The sequence below is a fragment of the Meriones unguiculatus genome, chromosome 4 (genome assembly GCF_030254825.1).
Source record: "Meriones unguiculatus strain TT.TT164.6M chromosome 4, Bangor_MerUng_6.1, whole genome shotgun sequence".
NCBI lineage: Eukaryota > Metazoa > Chordata > Mammalia > Rodentia > Muridae > Meriones > Meriones unguiculatus.
This window is the reverse complement of record NC_083352.1, coordinates 19,255,909-19,273,298: the sequence shown is the minus strand read 5'-3', so window position 1 is coordinate 19,273,298 and position 17,390 is coordinate 19,255,909. Positions and strand designations below refer to the sequence as shown.

General features: G+C 47.7%; 1 protein-coding gene across 1 annotated transcript; it reads left to right on the top strand.

Annotated features, from left to right (window-relative positions):
* The first annotated feature begins 891 nt into the window (after positions 1–891).
* Positions 892–4,140, top strand: Adrb3 (adrenoceptor beta 3). The gene is made up of 4 exons (XM_060381275.1): positions 892–1,138; positions 1,498–2,974; positions 3,313–3,380; positions 3,625–4,140. The coding sequence occupies exons 2-3, from the start codon at positions 1,812–1,814 to the stop codon at positions 3,350–3,352; spliced, it is 1,203 nt and encodes a 400-aa protein (XP_060237258.1). The 5' UTR covers positions 892–1,138; positions 1,498–1,811; the 3' UTR covers positions 3,353–3,380; positions 3,625–4,140.
* The last annotated feature ends 13,250 nt before the right edge of the window (positions 4,141–17,390 follow it).

Genomic DNA, 17,390 nt, shown 5'->3' with positions numbered 1-17,390 from the left:
AAATTGAGTTCAAATCCCTAGCACCCAAGTAAAGAGTTGGGCATGGCTCCACAGGTCCATAACCCAGCCTTGGAAAGCAGAGGCAGGTGTATCTCAAGAGCTGAGAAGCAGCCATCCTAGCCAAAACAAAAGCTTTCTGGCTGAGTGGGAAACCCTGTGTCAAGGTAATAAAGGGGAAAATAATGGAGAGAGATGCCTAATGTACCCACACATTCGCATGCAGTGTGAGTTCCCCAATTCTAGTTTCTTATGTATAAAATCTCCAAGAAGTTGATGAAAACAAGTGACAAAAAAAAAAAAAAAAAAAAACAAACTTTTTTCTTTTCTTTTTTTTGGAAAACCTAAAACTGAAGGTTTTTAGCAGTTCTAATGTTGCCACCCTTTAATACAGTTCCTCATGTTTTGGTGACCCCCAGCCATAAAATTATTTTCATTGTTACTTCATAACTGTCATTTTGCTGCTGTTATGAATCGTAATGTAACTATCTGATATATTGCCACTGTGGTGGTCACAACCCACAGGTTGAGAACCGCTCTGCTTGACAAACTTTAGCCTCAAACCCAGTCTGTCTTTCTTTACTTAATACTTATTTTTCTCTCTCTTTCAGTGCTGGGCCTCCAGAATGCCAAATAAACACTCTACTTATTTGGACTCCCAAACCCCATTCGCTGTTTTGTTATTTTGTTGGTTTGTTGGTTGGTTGGTTGGGTCTTTGTTTTTTGTTGTGTTTTGTTTTGTTGTGTTTTGTTTTGCTTTTGAGACAGGGTTTTTCTGTGTAGCCTTAGTTGTCCTGGACTCTTTGTAGACCACGCTGGGTTGAACTCACAGAGATCTGCCTGCCTCTGCCTCCCAGAGTGCTGGGATTACAGGAGTGAGCCTCCACACCCCAGCTCCATTCTCTGTTTTTAATGCTTCATTATTACTTCAGAATTTGGAGGGGGGTTTTTTCCTCCTAGAAATCTTCTAGGAAAAAATATTTATGGATGGGGCACTGTAGGAGAAGGATGGAAATTAGAAGCCCTTAGCATCACAACCTAGGGAATGCCGAGTGAAATGAGAGTGATTCCTGAAACAAGCTGATGTCTCCAATAACTGAAAAGAAGGAAAGAACTTTCAAAAAGTAGACAAGAAGAGAGAGTAGGTGAAACCGAAGGAAGGGAAAGGGGACAGATCTCATCAGCTCAGAGAGAAAATTATACTAGTCCACCTGCTATGGCTTCAGGTAAAGGGCCTTAGAGTCCGGAGTGATGGCACACAGGCCTGTAATCCCAGTACTGGGGAGGTTGAGGCAGAAAGATCGGAGGTCCTAACCATTCTGATCAGCACATACAGAGCCTATCTCACACAGTAAGCTACCTACCGTAGGGAGGGCATCCAAGTATCCAAGTAGGAGAGGGGATACCTTAGTATTTATTTGTTTGTTTGTTTATCACGTCGGAGGGTCACCTTCCTTGTTGGGTAAAGGGTAGGGTGGGAGGTTCTCCCTTTCTTTGTAGGGTTGCTACAGGTTCTGCCAGGAAGTCGCTGCTGAGCTCCAGGAAACCCCGGTGCTAGGGGAGTGCCACGGCAGGGCCGTTCCTCTCCACCCTCCAATTCCCACCAGAGGCTTCTCTCATGACTATTGGACGCTGCTCCTTTAAAAGCAGCCACTCCTCCCAGCATCTGGGGTGAGATGGAGGGAAGCTGACAGACGTCTCCCAGCAACTAGGGAAGATGGCCCAGGGTGGAGGAGTTGCTCCCAAGTCCTACAGTCCCCTTCCCTGAGTCAGGGGGGACGGGGGGAATCTTCCCACCCCAAGCGCGACACGACATGGCTCCGTGGCCTCTCAAGAACGGCTCTCTGGCTTTGTGGCCAGACGTTCCCACCTTGGACCCCAGTGCAGCCAACGCGAGTGGGTTCCCAGGGGTGCCCTGGGCAGCGGCATTGGCTGGGGCGTTGCTGGCGCTGGCCACAGTGGGAGGCAACCTGTTGGTAATCATAGCCATCGCCCGCACGCCGAGACTCCAGATCATAACCAACGTCTTCGTGACTTCGCTGGCCACAGCTGACCTGGTAGTGGGCCTCCTGGTAATGCCACCAGGAGCCACGCTGGCGCTGACTGGTCACTGGCCCTTGGGCGCAACTGGCTGCGAGCTGTGGACTTCAGTGGATGTGCTCTGCGTAACCGCCAGCATCGAGACCCTGTGCGCCCTGGCTGTGGACCGCTACCTGGCTGTCACCAACCCTCTGCGTTATGGCTCGCTGGTTACCAAGCGCCGCGCCCGGGCGGCCGTGGTCCTGGTGTGGATCGTGTCCGCCGCCGTGTCCTTTGCACCCATCATGAGCCAGTGGTGGCGGGTAGGGGCGGACGCCGAGGCACAGGAGTGCCACTCCAACCCGCGCTGCTGTTCCTTCGCCTCCAACATGCCCTACGCGCTGCTCTCCTCCTCCGTCTCCTTCTACCTTCCGCTCCTCGTGATGCTCTTCGTCTATGCCCGAGTGTTCGTGGTGGCTAAGCGCCAACGGCGTTTGCTGCGCCGGGAGCTGGGCCGCTTCCCACCCGAGGAGTCTCCACGGTCTCCGTCGCGCTCTCCATCCCCTGTCGCGGGCGGGACAGGCGAGGCCCCGGATGGAGTGCCCTCCTGCGGCCGGCGGCCGGCGCGCCTCCTGCCGCTCCGGGAACACCGCGCCCTGCGCACTTTAGGTCTCATTATGGGCATCTTCTCTCTGTGCTGGCTGCCCTTCTTCCTGGCCAACGTGCTGCGCGCTCTCGCGGGGCCCTCTATAGTTCCCAACGGGGTTTTTATCGCCCTGAACTGGCTGGGCTACGCCAACTCCGCTTTCAACCCTCTCATCTACTGCCGCAGCCCGGACTTTCGCGACGCCTTCAGGCGTCTTTTGTGCAGCTGCGGTGGCCGCGGGCGGGAGGAGCCGCGCGCTGTCACCTTCCCAACCAGCCCCGCTGAGTCCAGGCAGAGCCCTCCGCTCAACAGGTAGGGGACACAGGCAGGGGACCCGGGGAGGGGGAGTTCCGGGTAGAGACGCCTTGTGTCTCTACTTTTGAGACTGGTGGTTGGGGGAGGGCAGGTATAGACAAAGTCTTTGCCTTGAGGGGACAGAAACGAAGTAGGAACTAAAATGGGATCCAGCTGAGACCCACAAGTAATTGCTGCTCGCCCAGCAGGTTTCTGACCTCCCTGGCTGCCTCTAGTCTGGGTTTTCTAGTTCCGTTCTTCAGGCGCCCAGGTTCTAGCCATCTCAACACCTGGCTGGGACATCCTTAGTAATGGACATCCCAATCCCTCAGCCTCAGTTCCACTTTTCCCCCAAGGTTTGGTGGCTACGAAGGTGAGCGTCCGTTTCCCACATGAAGGACCGTGAAGATCAAGCAAGGAAGCTGTGAGTTGGACTTTGAGCTGCACCCCTCCCTCAGGGACAATATTGGAGCTCTAGACTGGGATTTGGGGGACAGGGTGCTGGATGGTCACTATACTTTGAAAAGTAAATATGCTTTTCAGGGTTCCCGAGTCACTGGCCCCTCCCCTCCAGTGATAGATACACCCTCCCCCCCTTGACGGGTTACTCCCAAGAAATATTCTTTCCGTTTTGCAGGATTTCTGGGGAATTTTTTTTTTTTTTTTAGCCAGAAAAGCAAGAAACGACTCTACGGATGCAGAATTTCTGTAAAGGCCCTGATTTCTGCTCAGAGTGAATCCCCGAAACCTCAGCTCTCCAGAGATTGCTGACTAGACCAGGAGATGTGAAAGGGAACTCTTACCAAAAGGGTTTCACCATCCTCTCTTTCCGAGAGAGGGTGTCTAAGACCCACCTCGAACTTCACCACTACCTCAGCCTCTGGGGTGTCAGGCCACCTGTGCCTGGCAGCCCCGGGAGCAGCCCGATGGCCTTGGAGGGGTCCCCATCACCCCGCTTGTGTATGTGCTGTGTGTATAGGACAAAGAAAGAACTCTACCTACCTCCCCACCTCCTACTTTCCTGACCCCGATGTGATAATCCAGGCTCTGTGTCTCTGCTTAGTTTGAGGGCAAGAAGCCAGGAAAAAAACAACAAAGTTTAAGGTTCTGTCCCTGGCTCCTCATTATGGCTCTCCAAGCACCACCTCTCACATTAGGCACAAAGCAGCTCTGATCTACCTCACAGTCAGGACATCAAGATTTTGGTGGAAATCCAGGGTTCATAGGAAGGTGAACCATTGGGATGAGTCCCTTTTCCTTTTAAAATCAAATGAATAAATCTTACAGAATTCAGTTTGTCCCTTGCTCTCTTTTCTCTCGGTTTGTTTTCTTTTCATAATCCACTTGCTGGCTTCCCTGCTTGGAGCTGCCTTCTGACAGGGGCAGTAAATTAGGAGTAATCCTTGCTCCTTTCTTCCTAATCCTCATCAGAAAAAAAAAACAAAAAACAAAAAACTGAAAAGTCTGTCTGGGTAAATGGGACTGTCCAGTCTTTGATTCTCCTTCCTCCTCACCCTTTCTGAAGCTTCTGGGATCTAGTTGCAAGAAGGGGCATATCCATGCATTGCTCCCCATCTGTTTCACTAAAGGATGCAACTTTCTGTCTCCAGGATCAAGACTCTCTCACAACACAAACTAGGGTGGGTTGATAAGGTCTCATTGACATCAGCAAACACTTTGGTTCTGTGTTCTGGTGCCTGTGTATCTAGACATACAGGGCACTGGTTTGTGTTATATTTGGAAATGGATATATCCAGCATATACATGCACACACATGTACATGCTTCTGTGTCTTCTGTCTTCCCATTGCCTTCCTGAGTTGCAGAAATATTCATTATCCTCTAGAAGCAAGACTGGAGTCACAAACTGTCTATCCCCCCCCCCCCCCGTTTCAGTTTTTAAAATTCTTATCTGACGTGTTTTTCATGGGGAAAAGGGTTCTATGGAACTGACTGGAGTGTGTGCAGGCTCTTGTTATATTTATGGTTGTGAGCCTAGCCTTTAACAGCTGAGCCATCTCTCCAGCCCAATACAGGCTCTTCTTTAACTCCGTGAGCAAAGACCTTGACCAGGCTGATTTCTAGGATAGCCAGTTAATCACCAAATGTTTAGCATGCCTGTGGCACAGCATAGAGGGCATCTGCTGTGTTTGGGGGTCCTGGAGATATAAAACCTCACATTATCCACAGGATAAACTACATTCATTTCCACATATGGGTGTTCCCTGTGAACTGGACCTAGTCTATACAGCTCCCTTTTGTCCTGGAGCTCAGGTTTTATTTCTCAGCATGTTTGCATACCAAAGATGACTTTCTCCTTTCCAGCCCAATGCAGTGTGCTATCTGTGGTGTCTGAATGTAGACAGTTTCTTGGCAGAGATTCTGCTTTTGAACTATGGCCCTTAGCAAGGAAGGAAGTCTTAGTTGAGCCTCATCTCTGGATATTTTCCCAACATTTCTGAGGAAAGTTGCCCAAGCAAGGGAGAGGATGATTTTTGGAAGAGGGGCCTTTGGTTTATAGAATTATCCTTGAAGAGTGTCCAAGAATGCATACTGATTGGCCCTTGCTGGACACATACCCATGTGCCGACTGTCAGCTTCCTTTGGAGTGTTTAGACTTTATTGGGCTGTGGATTCCACCTGCAGATTGTCACCAGTGGATCTGACAGCCTTAGAGACAGCCTTTCGAGTCCTTTCTCCAGCCAGGTGTCAAGCTGAAAGAGATTTACATCCTTGAATGGGAGGCAAACTGCTTTGCCAGCACAAAGCCTGAGCACTTGAACTGGGGAAGACAAACAGCCATGCTATGAAGCTAAAGATGTGAAGACTTCCAGACCAGTGAGAATTGGAGTGTTCTAGAAGCCCTGCCCTCCGGGAGTCTGGGATTAAGAGAGAGTGTGGGACAGAGATGACAAAGAAAGTGGGGTTGAGTAGATCAGATAACCTCACTGTGAAACTGCAAAAGAGCAAGCCGAACTAGAGAAAGGAGGATGTTGGGAATAAGCTTTTGGGGAACTCTTTCCGTGGTAGACTCTTCTAGCTGGTGATGGGTAAGTGTAGGCTATGGGCCTCATAGGCAGTTACTAGACTAATTCCATACTGACTTCCTCAAATTTGTGGAGTAGAGACAGCTCCCCTGTTGTAAAGAATGACAGTCCCAGTCAATCAATTTTACCAATAAAGATTCAGGGGCCAGATGTTGGGGTGGAAACCTATTAGCTCAGAGAGGTAGAGGAAGCACTCAACAGATCTTCCTACTCAGCTGACATCCCAGAAGAAAAAGCCTTTCTACTCAGCTCATGTCCCACAAGGAAAAAGCCAAAATCCCTTTCTTCTTCTCTGTGCTGTCTTAAGTACCCTTCTCTCCATGTAACCTCCTTCCTGTTTAGTCCCTGAAAGCTGGTTGCTTGCTACTCCTCTTGACCTAGGGTTAATGTTATTTAATCCTGTTGGTACAAAAGGCTCTTGGATTAAAGGTGTGCCCTAGGGCTGAGGCACACCATAATCACCTGTCTACAATAGACAGAAAATTCTTGGATTAAAGGAGTGAGTGGTAGGGCTAAGCCACACCAAACAAGAAACTTTTTTTTTTTTTTTTTACAGTTCACAATCTCAGGGTTCACAATGGGCTCAAATATCTTGTGATACTCCTACATCCACCTGCCATCCACCCACGCCAAAGAAAGTAAATCCATTTGAGGGGTATCTGGAATTTGAGGGTGTCTAAAATCGTTTTTTGAGGGTCTAGCTCTGTAGCCCACCTCGCTGTTCTGCTGTTCTGGAAGCCATCGTCTTCCGGTCCCAACCACCTTAGTCCGGTGACTAGAGGTGAGCACCACCCGAACCTTAGCCTTGTTGCACCGACATTAGAAAAGTTAGGCGCTACCTGGTGGCAACATGAGATACAACCAGAGTGGAATGTTGGGCTGTCTAGTTAACAGTTTTTGCAGCTGATTTAACTACAACTAGGCACGGTGACACACACCTGTAATCTCAGCACTTCTAGGCCAGACTTGATCGCACTGCAAGAAATCATCTCAAAAAGAAATAATTTAGTTAATTACTTTGATAAAAATGGGTAAAGAACCTGAGTTCAAGTACTGGGAGCGTACTGCTGCTACTAAAGTGCTTTTCTAGCTTGTGTGACCCCCCAGGTTCGATTCCCAGCTCCACAGAAACTGTAAATGACGATGTGCGTTGGGAATCCCAGCGCTGAGGAGGTGGGTGCAAGGGGATCGGGGTTAAAAGTCATCTTTTGATACATGTGACTTTGAGACCAGCGTAGGATACGTATAATTCTGCCTCAAAAAAATGTACATATGTGTGTATACTATATGTATATATGTGTGTGTGTGCTATATGCATTATATATACATATATATGTAAACATATATATATGAGGGTTGAGTTGGGTAGCCAAAAATTTCTTCAGTCAAACAAGTTTCAGAGCCAGAAAAAAAAAAGCAGTAAAGGTGCACCCCAAAGGAATCAAATAGTGACTGGGGCTGTTCCTCCTCTAAGTTTGTTCTTTCTCTCTCTCTCTGTCTCTCTCTTTCTCTCAATCAACCATTTTTAAAATGCTTATGTGTTGGGGGTTTTAAATGTTTTCATTCTTTGGAAATACTACCCATGTATATGAAGCATCTCTTCCCTTTCCCTCTCCCACTGTCTCCTCATCTCCCCACCCATTCCGGCTGAGCACCCTTCTCTTCAACAATTCTCCCTTCTACTTTTATTTCTTTTGTTCTTTGTTTGTCGGATTTGTGGAGGGGGGGAGTTGTGATTCCAGAATTTAAATGATTTTCTTGAATGAGCATGAGTTGGAGATTATTTACATGAGCAAATTATCAGCGCCTATATCACTGAAAAAAATCACCTTTGCCTCCCCGGGCAACAGTAATTGCTAGTCCTTCTGCAGAGGGTGGAACCTCATGAGCACCTCCGCTCTCCATGAAGGAATCCTCTTTAAATTTTTGTCTATTTGTATATTATGATTTAATTACAACATCTCCTCTTCCCCTTTCTCCCTCCAAATCTTTTCATATACTCCAAATCCCACATACTCCTCCCTACCCTTCTTCAAATTCATGGCCTGTCTTTTCACTGTTATGGCGTGTGTATGTGTGTACGTACATATATATATATTCCTAAGTGATTCTTGTTTGGTCTGTATAATGTTACTTATAGGTATGTTTTTAGGGCTGACTGTTTGGCGCTGGACAACCAACTGGTGTGCTCTTCCCTGGAGACGGTCACCTCTCTGAGTCCCAGCTTTCCTCGGTTGCTTATAGATTTTTATGTAGGGTTAAGACCTATATAAAAATGGACAAGCTTTCCCTGTCCAGTTTTAAATGTTCATTGGTACCATCTTGTTCTTCTCAGAAATTCTTATGGAGAAACTGTGAGTCTATTAGTTTCCTGAGGCTGCAAAACAAATTTGAGAGGCTAACTCAGGGAGATCACAAATTTAAAGACAACCCAGGGTACATAGTGAGTTCCAGGCCAGCATGACCTATAAAAAAAGACCCTGTTTTAAAACAACAACAACAAAAAAATATCATTACCTTAGGGGATTGAAACAGCAGTAAGACATCCTCCACCATCCTGGATGTCAGAATTCTGGAGTGGAGATTTACAGAGCTGGTCCTATTGGTGACATTCAGGGAGAGTCTTCTCCATGTCTCACTCACTGCTGAGGACCTGAACAGTGTCTGCCATCTGGTGTTACTCTAATGTCTACCTTCATCTTCACATGGCCTCCCTTAAGTTCCTGTGTCTTCTTTGACACCTGTCATTGCATTTGGGACGCATCCTAACATAAGATCATCTCAAGATCTCTAACTATGCCTATGTACTGGTTAGTTTCATGTCAGTTTGGCACAAGCTAAAGTCATCTGGGAGGAGGGAACCTCAACTGAGAAAATATCTCTATAAGATCATGCTGTAGGCAAGCCAGTACAGCATTTTCTGAATTAGTCATTGATGAGGGAGATCCAACTCACTGTGGCTGGTGCCACCCCTGGGCTGGTTGTTCTGGGTTCTGTAAGAAAGCAGGCTGAGCAAGCCATGGGGGAGCAAGCCAGTAAGCAGCATCCCTCCATGGTCACTGAATCAGTTCCTGCCTCTAATTACCCACAACAGAAAATACATGTAGACTCCCTGCTACTCTTTCAATTGATCCTTCCCCAGCAGCATTTTAAAGCCTTGTTTAAAGAAAACCACACATTTTACCACACATCTACAATCTCAGACTAAAGGTGGCTTATTTTTTCAAGATTTGTTTTTATTTTCATTTATGTGCATGCATGTGTGGCTGTGTGAATGTATGCCACATGTATGAAGGTTCTGCCTGAGACCAGAAGAGGGCATAAGATCCCCCTGGAGCTGGAGTTACAGGTTGTCTAGACCCACCTGACAAGAGCTTTGGGACCCAGACTTACATCCTTTGGTAGCGCAGCACATGCTCTTAATTAAGGAACCATCCATCTAGGTAGGCTCGGGCAGTGCTTGGTGACTCATCAGAACCGAAACAACAGACCAGGGGGCTTGGAAGGTCATCCCATGATTCCTTGGCCCTCATATGCTTTATCTATTTCAGACACTAGAGGTCCAGCTGGGTGTGGCACTGCACCCTCGTAATCCCAGCACTCAGGGGGGGCAGAGGAAGGCAGATCTCTGTGAGTCTGAGGTCTATAAAGTGAATCCAGGACAGCCAAAGCTACACAGAGAAACCCTATCCCGAAAAACAAAAAAAGAAAGAAGAAAGAAATTAGAGGTTCAAGGTTCATACCTACTTGCCACTTCTTCTTCTTCTTCCTCTTCTTCTTCTTCTTCTTTTTAACAATATATTATGACTTGAGGTGCAACTCATGGCAAAGCCTTGCCTGGTATGTGTGAACCACATTTCATAACACAAAACACAGCAGACATAGTTCCCCAGGTCTCCGTAGCAAAGACAAAATGAATGTTGCTTCCACTGTTAATGTTCTCAGAAGGTAGCAGGGATTGGCCACTTCTTCCCAGAGGCAAAGAAAAAAAATTGTGAATGGGCGACCTTTCACATGGCCACTGCCATCTTCACCTCTCTGGTTACGCTTTTGGTCGAAGGCTTGTGTGTTGGAGATCTTCCTCTCGGGGTCCTGGTCTGAAGCTCATGCTGGAATGCTCTCCCAGGACCACCAGGAGAGTGGGGAAGGCACAGAGAGCTGTTCTTCATGTGGGGGGGGGGGCTCCCTTCCATCTTGATGAGGAAGAAGTGTACACAGCTGATGAACATCACTGTCCCAGGTCCCTCAGGACTCCAGCTCAAGGCTGAGGTGGGGCTCTGTGGAAGAATGGAACAGCACGTGCAGCATTTGTGGGCCTCGGTGCCAGCCCCAGCACCGCACAAAGAAACAGCTCAGAAACATCAGCATTGGAGACAGACAGGTACCTCAGGGTCGCTGCCTTTGCAGAGGACCTACTTTCAGTTGTCAGTACCTATGTGTGGTGGTTCACAACTCTCTGTAACTCCAGTTCCAGGGGATCTGGGGCTCTCTTCTGGCCTTTGTGGGCACCAGGCACACATGTGGTACACACACACACACAAGTAACAATAATGTATTTTAAAACGCCACACATAAAAGATTTGGTATGAAGACATTTGTTGTACAGAGAGAGAGTCAAAGAGACAGAGAGACAGTGGGAGAACATAGGAGAAGAGAGAAGGGGGGATGTGAGGTGCCTCAGAAAAGTCAGAGAAGGGAAGAGAAACCGAAGCAGGGAGAGAATGAGAGGAGAGAGTGTGCAGTGACGGGCCTGTCTTTTATATCTGATGAGCGAGCACACACCTGGTGGTGGCAGGTGATGGCATCAGGCTGTTAAGCAACCTGGGAGTGGGCTAGTACATCGACTTGTGAACTAACAATGCACACGTACAGGCAAAACTTCACACATAAAATAAAATAAAAACGAATAAATCTAACTTAAAAATAAATACACCTCAGCATTCCCCCTAGGCCACCCCACCATGCCTGTGACCTGCAATAGTTCTGGGAATGTCTGACTTGACACAAGAAAGCATTTTAGAATCCTGCCTTTGTTTCTTGTTTACATTTCTTGTGGGGGTGTTGTAATAGAAACACACATAGGGCCAGCATAATGGTTCAGTGGGTAAAGACATTTGCCACCAAGCCTGATAATCTCAGTCCAATCCCTGGGACACACACGGTGGAAGGAGAACCAACTCCTATTTGCTGTGCTTTCACCTCCACATCTAGGTCTTTTGCGTGTGTGTGTGTGTGTGTGTGTGTGTGTGTGTGTGTGTGTGTGTGTGTGCCAGAAGAACAAGATACTCTTGATCAGCTGAGCAAGGTCCATATGAACTTGCAGACACTGAAGCACCAAGCACAGGGTCTTCTGTGTTTACATCACAGCTTTCAGCTAGTATTTTTATGGGACTCCTGAGTGTGTGAACGAGTGGGTCTCTGATTCTTGTGTCTGCTCTTAGGGCTCTTTTCCTTTAGTGGGTTGCCTTGTCCAGCCTCGATGTGATGGTTTTTGTTTTATCTTCTTATATTTTATTTTGTCATGTTTGGTTGTTTTCTCTTAGAAGCCTGTTCTATTATTATTATTATTATTATTATTATTATTATTATTAACAGTTTATTCACCTTGAATTCCAGCTGTAGCCCCCCTCCCTCATTCCTTCCCAATCCCGCCCTCCCTTAGAAGCCTGTTCTTTTCCAATTAGAGAGAGAAAGAAAGTAGATCCAGAGGGGAGGGAAGAGGAGGGAGGGAGAAGGGAAGGGAAGGGAAGGGAAGGGAAGGGAAGGGAAGGGAAGGGAAGGGAAGGGAAGGGAAGGGAAGGGAAGGGAAGGGAAGGGAAGGGAAAGGAAAGGAGGGAGGGAAGGAGAAGGAAGGGGAGGAAATGGAAAAAGCATAGGGAAGAGAAACTATAATCAGAATACACTGTATGAGAAAATAATCTATTTTAAATAAAAAGAAAAAAATTAAAAGGAGGTATAGAAGTTGAACAAAATAAGTGGGTTATATTGGCATATATGATAATGTTTAAATCAAATATTTCCAATACCTCGGCTGTCTACCAACACCCCTCCCCCAAGCTTGGCCTGGCGCCTGGTATTTTTATGGAGGACATCTGGCAATTTTATCCATCAGCCATTGCTTTAGCTCAGGCTTTCCTCACTTCTTAACCAAATTAACCCAGTCTCTTCTTGTCCTTCTTGCTGAATTCTGGTTCCCCTCCAGTTCTTCTTCCACAAGCCCCAGAAGAAGCAGAGAAACATGGAGAACCTAAGGCCACAAGCATGTGACGGCTGCTAGAAGGCAAAGGGTGGTATTTATAGGGGTTCAGGAGGGTGGACCCTTGTCAGCAATGCTAATTGTACAGTTTCCAACATAATTGCCAGTGCCTGCCACAATGAGAAAATGCTGAACTCAGATGACATCCTGAGCAACATATCAATGAGAGGGAGAAAAGTGAATGACTATGGCAGTATCATTCCCAAGGTCATGGAAGAGCAATGATAAGGAAAACCCACACACAACTAGAAAAGACAAACAGGGACCAATAGCCCTGAGCTATTAAGAACAGCTTGTCCTATATAACATACCCACCTTTGTATTCTGTCTGGCCAGAGAGGGAACTTAGGGCTCTGTGGTGGTTTGAATGGAATGGACCCCCATAGGCTCATAAGTTTGAATGCCATCCCTAGTGGGTTGAACTGTTTGGGAAGGATTAAGAGGTCTGGCATTCTTGGAGGAGGTCTTTCCCCTGAGGTGGGCTTTGAGGTTTTGGATGCTCTTGTCATTCTCAGGTAGCTTTTCCATCTGTCTCAGGCTTGTGTATTAAGATGTGAGCTCTCAGCGGTTCCTGCCAGCACGCTTTTGCTCTGCCATCACAGACTCTAACTCTCTGAAGCCATAAGTCCAATTAAATTCTTTCCATTATAAGTTGCCTTGGTCACAGTGTTTTGTCACAGCAACAGAAAAGAAGACAGCCTCCAAGCGCACCATCTGCACTTACTGGCTAACCAAATACCACGTGGACTCTCTGGCAGCCAGCTTCCCCTCTACGAATGAGAACTGGGAAAAGCTGTGTCTGCAAAGACTGGCCTACTGCTTAGAACTGCGGTGAGGTGGAGAGGTTGGAATATTACAGGTCCAGACCTTAATTACCTTAATTATCTTGGACCAACTTTAGCCCCTAAATAGCCTTTCCTTTCCAGCTCTGTGCCAGAACTAACATTCTGTGACCAACAGATAAAGATCTTTTAGAATGTACTAACTTAGTAGACCCTTAGCTTCCAACCCAAAGGCTAAAAATGTCACCAGATAGCACGTGAGGCCCATAGGAGAACTTCCCCTATCTGGCTATAACTGTGTCTCTGGTATGCCCAAGAAGGTATCTTTAAGTTGCCTTGACCTCGGACTTCCTTCGTAGGAATAAAGCTTCATGAACCATTTTCGTGTGGGACCATGGAAACTAGGCTAATCTAGCTTCATGTTTCCCTGGCCTTAGCACTCAAATTTGGCTCCAGAATAAATTATCTCTTATCCTTTATTCCCTTTGAGATAAGAGCTGTGTTGGGTTTTTGTTTCTTTTGTTGTTGTTTTTGATATGGTTTGGTGTTGGTTTTGATTTTGGTGTCTGTTTGCTTTTACTCCAACACCTCCCCAGCCACTCTCTGGGCACTCTGAAGCCTGGGATAGCTCAAAGAAACACCTGCTTTCTGCTGCTGCTTGAAGTACAAGGCAAAAAGAACAACAAAAACAAGCCAAAAAAATCATTACAAAATAGCAGCAAAAGTGGTATCTTAGTTAGGGCTTCTACTGCTGAGATGAAGTGCCATGACCAGAAAGCAGTGGGGAAGAAAGGGTTAATGACTTACACCTCCAGACCATAGTCCATCACTGGAGGAAGTGAGGACGGAACTCAGGCAGGGCAGGAACCTGGCGGCAGAAGCTGATGCAGAGGCCATGGAGGGGTGCTGCCTACTGGCTTGCTCAGCCTGCTTTCTCATAGAACCCAGGACCACCAGTCCAGGGATGACACCACCCACACTAGGCTGGGCCCTCTCCCATTGATCATGTGGCCTTATTGATGTGCCTCATGTCATGTAGAACACATGACATGCTCAGCCTGTGTAGATCCCTGGGGTGCATCTCCAGCACACACAGGAGATGGTTTTCAAGGGTTGAGGATGGGTGATCAAGTCAATGCTTGCTGAGTTCTTTCCCAGCATCCCTCCCAGAATTTCTTTTGGGAAATCCTTAGCTGTGCAGTTTGGTAGGGACTAATGACATTGCCCTCAGCACTAGGTTGCTGATTTAAAGTAACAAAGTATCCCAGGAGCACCTAGGGAGTTCACAGGTTTCACAGGAGGGAGCTTCCTTCATCCTGGAGAAGAAACAGGAGAGACACTGTTTCTTCTTCAGAGTAGTAAGGATGTAATGCCTAGAAGGCTGCAGCCATTTTTTAAAAATATATATGAGCCAGATGTACTGGCTCAGGTGTGGCAGCTCACAACCTAATCCTATATTTGAGAAGTAGAGGAAGAATCCCCACAAGTTCAAGCCTGAGCTACGTAGTGAGTTTCAGGCTATTCTGGGCTGTTGTAGTACAAGAATTTCCACACAAACCGTTTGAACATTGATCTCATATGGATGATTTATTGAATGCAACAGCCAAGACTGGTCATGGTCAAGGACACAGTGGACTCGGTGGAGCCAAACTGTGACGCAGGTCTGTTTCTAAGGCAGACTTTTTATACAAAAAACCATAACCAGTTAACTGTAGGGAGGAGGGAGGGGGTAAGGCAGCATTACGTCATTTTGGCTAGTTAAAGCATTTTCAAGAACCTTGTATCTAAGTAGCTAGACAAAGCATCTCAAGTTGATTGGCTAGGATATGGGCTTGGGGACTTTTCAGTTCCCCACTGTCCAGGAGGAAAGGAACATAGCAGGACATTGTGGTTTTGTTTAAGGAGAGCATATATCCTTAATTCAAGCAGAACATTCAACAAGTATTGAATTGTAAGTAAAAGGCTATTAGGTTCTCAGGCCTGAGAACCTGAACTTAATTTCACCTTATGATCAAAACGGATACATAAAAAAATGAAATGGCTTCTGTTATGCTAGAGACGAAAGCAGGTGTTAGTAGAAAATGTTAACAGAGGAGCTAACAGTTACGCTAAGACCTAAAGTAGGTCTCATTGGAGGGGCTATAGAGTTTAAGCAGGTTATGACAGGCCTACAGAGCAACAGCATGCCTGCCCCATAGATACATGCATACAAGTTTTGTTAATATACGCAATAGAGTTTTACTCAGCCATAAAGAAGAACAAAGCTCTGTCATCTGCAGGGGAGAGGGTGGAAGTGGAGAGTTCATTCTAAACTCTGAAATACAAGCTTTGCCTGTTTGCTTCCATGTGTGGAATCTAGGTTTCAAAGGCAGGCTGGAGAGATGGCTTGGTGCTTAGGAGCACCAGTCACTCTTCCAGAAGACCCGGTTCTAGTTCCAGCACCCACATAGCAGCTAATAGCTATCTTTAACTCCGGCTTTGGGGATCAAGTCCCTCTTCTAGCCTTCTCGGGCACCAAGCATGCACGTGGCGCACAGACATGCATGCAGGGAAGACACCTACACACATAAATAATTTGCAGGGGGAGGGGGGTGTTTGAGACAGGGTTTCTTGTGTAGCGCTGACCATCCCGGACTCATTTAGTAGACAAGGCTGGCCTCCAACTCACAGAGATTTACCTGCCTGTGCCTCCCAAGTGCTGGGATCAAAGGCGCGTGCCACTACCTCCCGGCAAATAAATAGTTTTTTATTCAGACATTGAAACAGAAGGGGAACGATGGGGAAGAGGAAGCCGGTGGGAAGGAGGACATGAGACATACCAGAGGGTATATGAGCGATGTACATGTGCGAAAAGCCATAATGTAACCCATTACTTTGTACAACTAACATATGTTAATAAAATGTTATAATAGCCAAGTTTGTTATTGTTGGGGGAGGGGGGTATCTTTCCAGGCAGGGTCTCGCTGCACACAAGACCCCCTCAGCCTCAGCCTTCCAAGTGCTGGAGTTAGCGTCAGCCTGCCTGATCCTACTGTAAAAGCCAGTTCCCCCATTCTTTGATTTTCTTAAAACTTGAGGCCCGGAGAGAAGCGAGGTGCTAGTGTTGTCTGGTAAGACAAGTTCTCACAGTGCAGCCCTTGCCTTCCCCTCCCCCTCTCCGTCCCCCTGGCTGGCTTCTCCGGTGTTCCTGTCCCTCTCCCATCACCGGTAAGGCCACATGAGCCGCACCCAGAGCTCTGAGGTCCCCAGCGCCTGGGACCAAACTCTGAAGCAATCTGTGGAAGCAGCTTTTCTTCTGCCGTTTTCTCCATTTATGCTCACGGCCATCTCCAAGAATCCCAGGGTCTTGGGACGGGGGAGGGGGGTCGCGGAGGCTGGGAGGACTCGGGGGAAAGTTTTTGGGGAATGCCCTCCTCGGAGTGACTGCGGGGCTGTGAGGATGAGTTAAAGGGAATTGCTAGCTCCAGCTACACTCAATCCCAGCTCCGAAAACGCCCTGTTAGAAACTGTTTCCACCAGACCACGACAGCCTAGACCGGACACGTCTTCTTGTCTGCTCTCTGGCGCTCTCTTGTGCTTTGTTCCTAAATGGCCACCAAGATGCGGTCTCGTCTTCTGAACGCGGCTTCTGCAGGCCACCGCAGCTCAGCTCGCAGCCGGTCGGCCCCCACCACCGCCGGGGCAGGCCGCGGGCTGCAGCGGCCACTCCAGGCCTGGAATCGTGCAGAGATGCTGGCCCAGCTACAAATTCCCCTTTCTCCCGGGACTTATGTTTGTTTGTTTTTCTCCCCGAGTTCAAGCCTCAGGCGGGCGGAAGGGGCCGCGGACGGTGTGATGGACTCAGGGTTTTCCGCCAGGAGCTGCTTCCAAGCGTGGCAGTGGGGGCGGACCCGCTGCGAGCCCAGCCAAGGCTTGTGGCCCCACAGCGGAGCTTTGGGGAACCGCAGATTCACTGGTTCTCTAACAAGGACACCCAGGTTTGCGGAGGGTCGGCCCCTACTCCGCAGCTCTCCCTGTGGTCTTTGTGTACAGTCTATAAAAGATTACGGCGGGAAAGGGGGCGGGAGGGGGGCGGGAAGGGAGCGAGCTGGAGAGAAAGCTCAGCAGTTAAAAGCCCTGGCTCCTCTTCCAGAGGTCTTTGGTTCGATTCCCGGAATTCACAAGGCAGCTCGCAACCTGCTCTTCCGGCTGCACCCGGCACCAGGCACGAGGTTCACAGAAATATATAGACAGCTAAAAACGTCCTTAAGCAACAACAAAAATGAAAAGAAAGGAAAGAAAGAACAAGCAAAAGAAACCCCAAAAAGCCAGGTGTAGTGATACCTATCTTCTGTCCCAGCACTGCGGAGG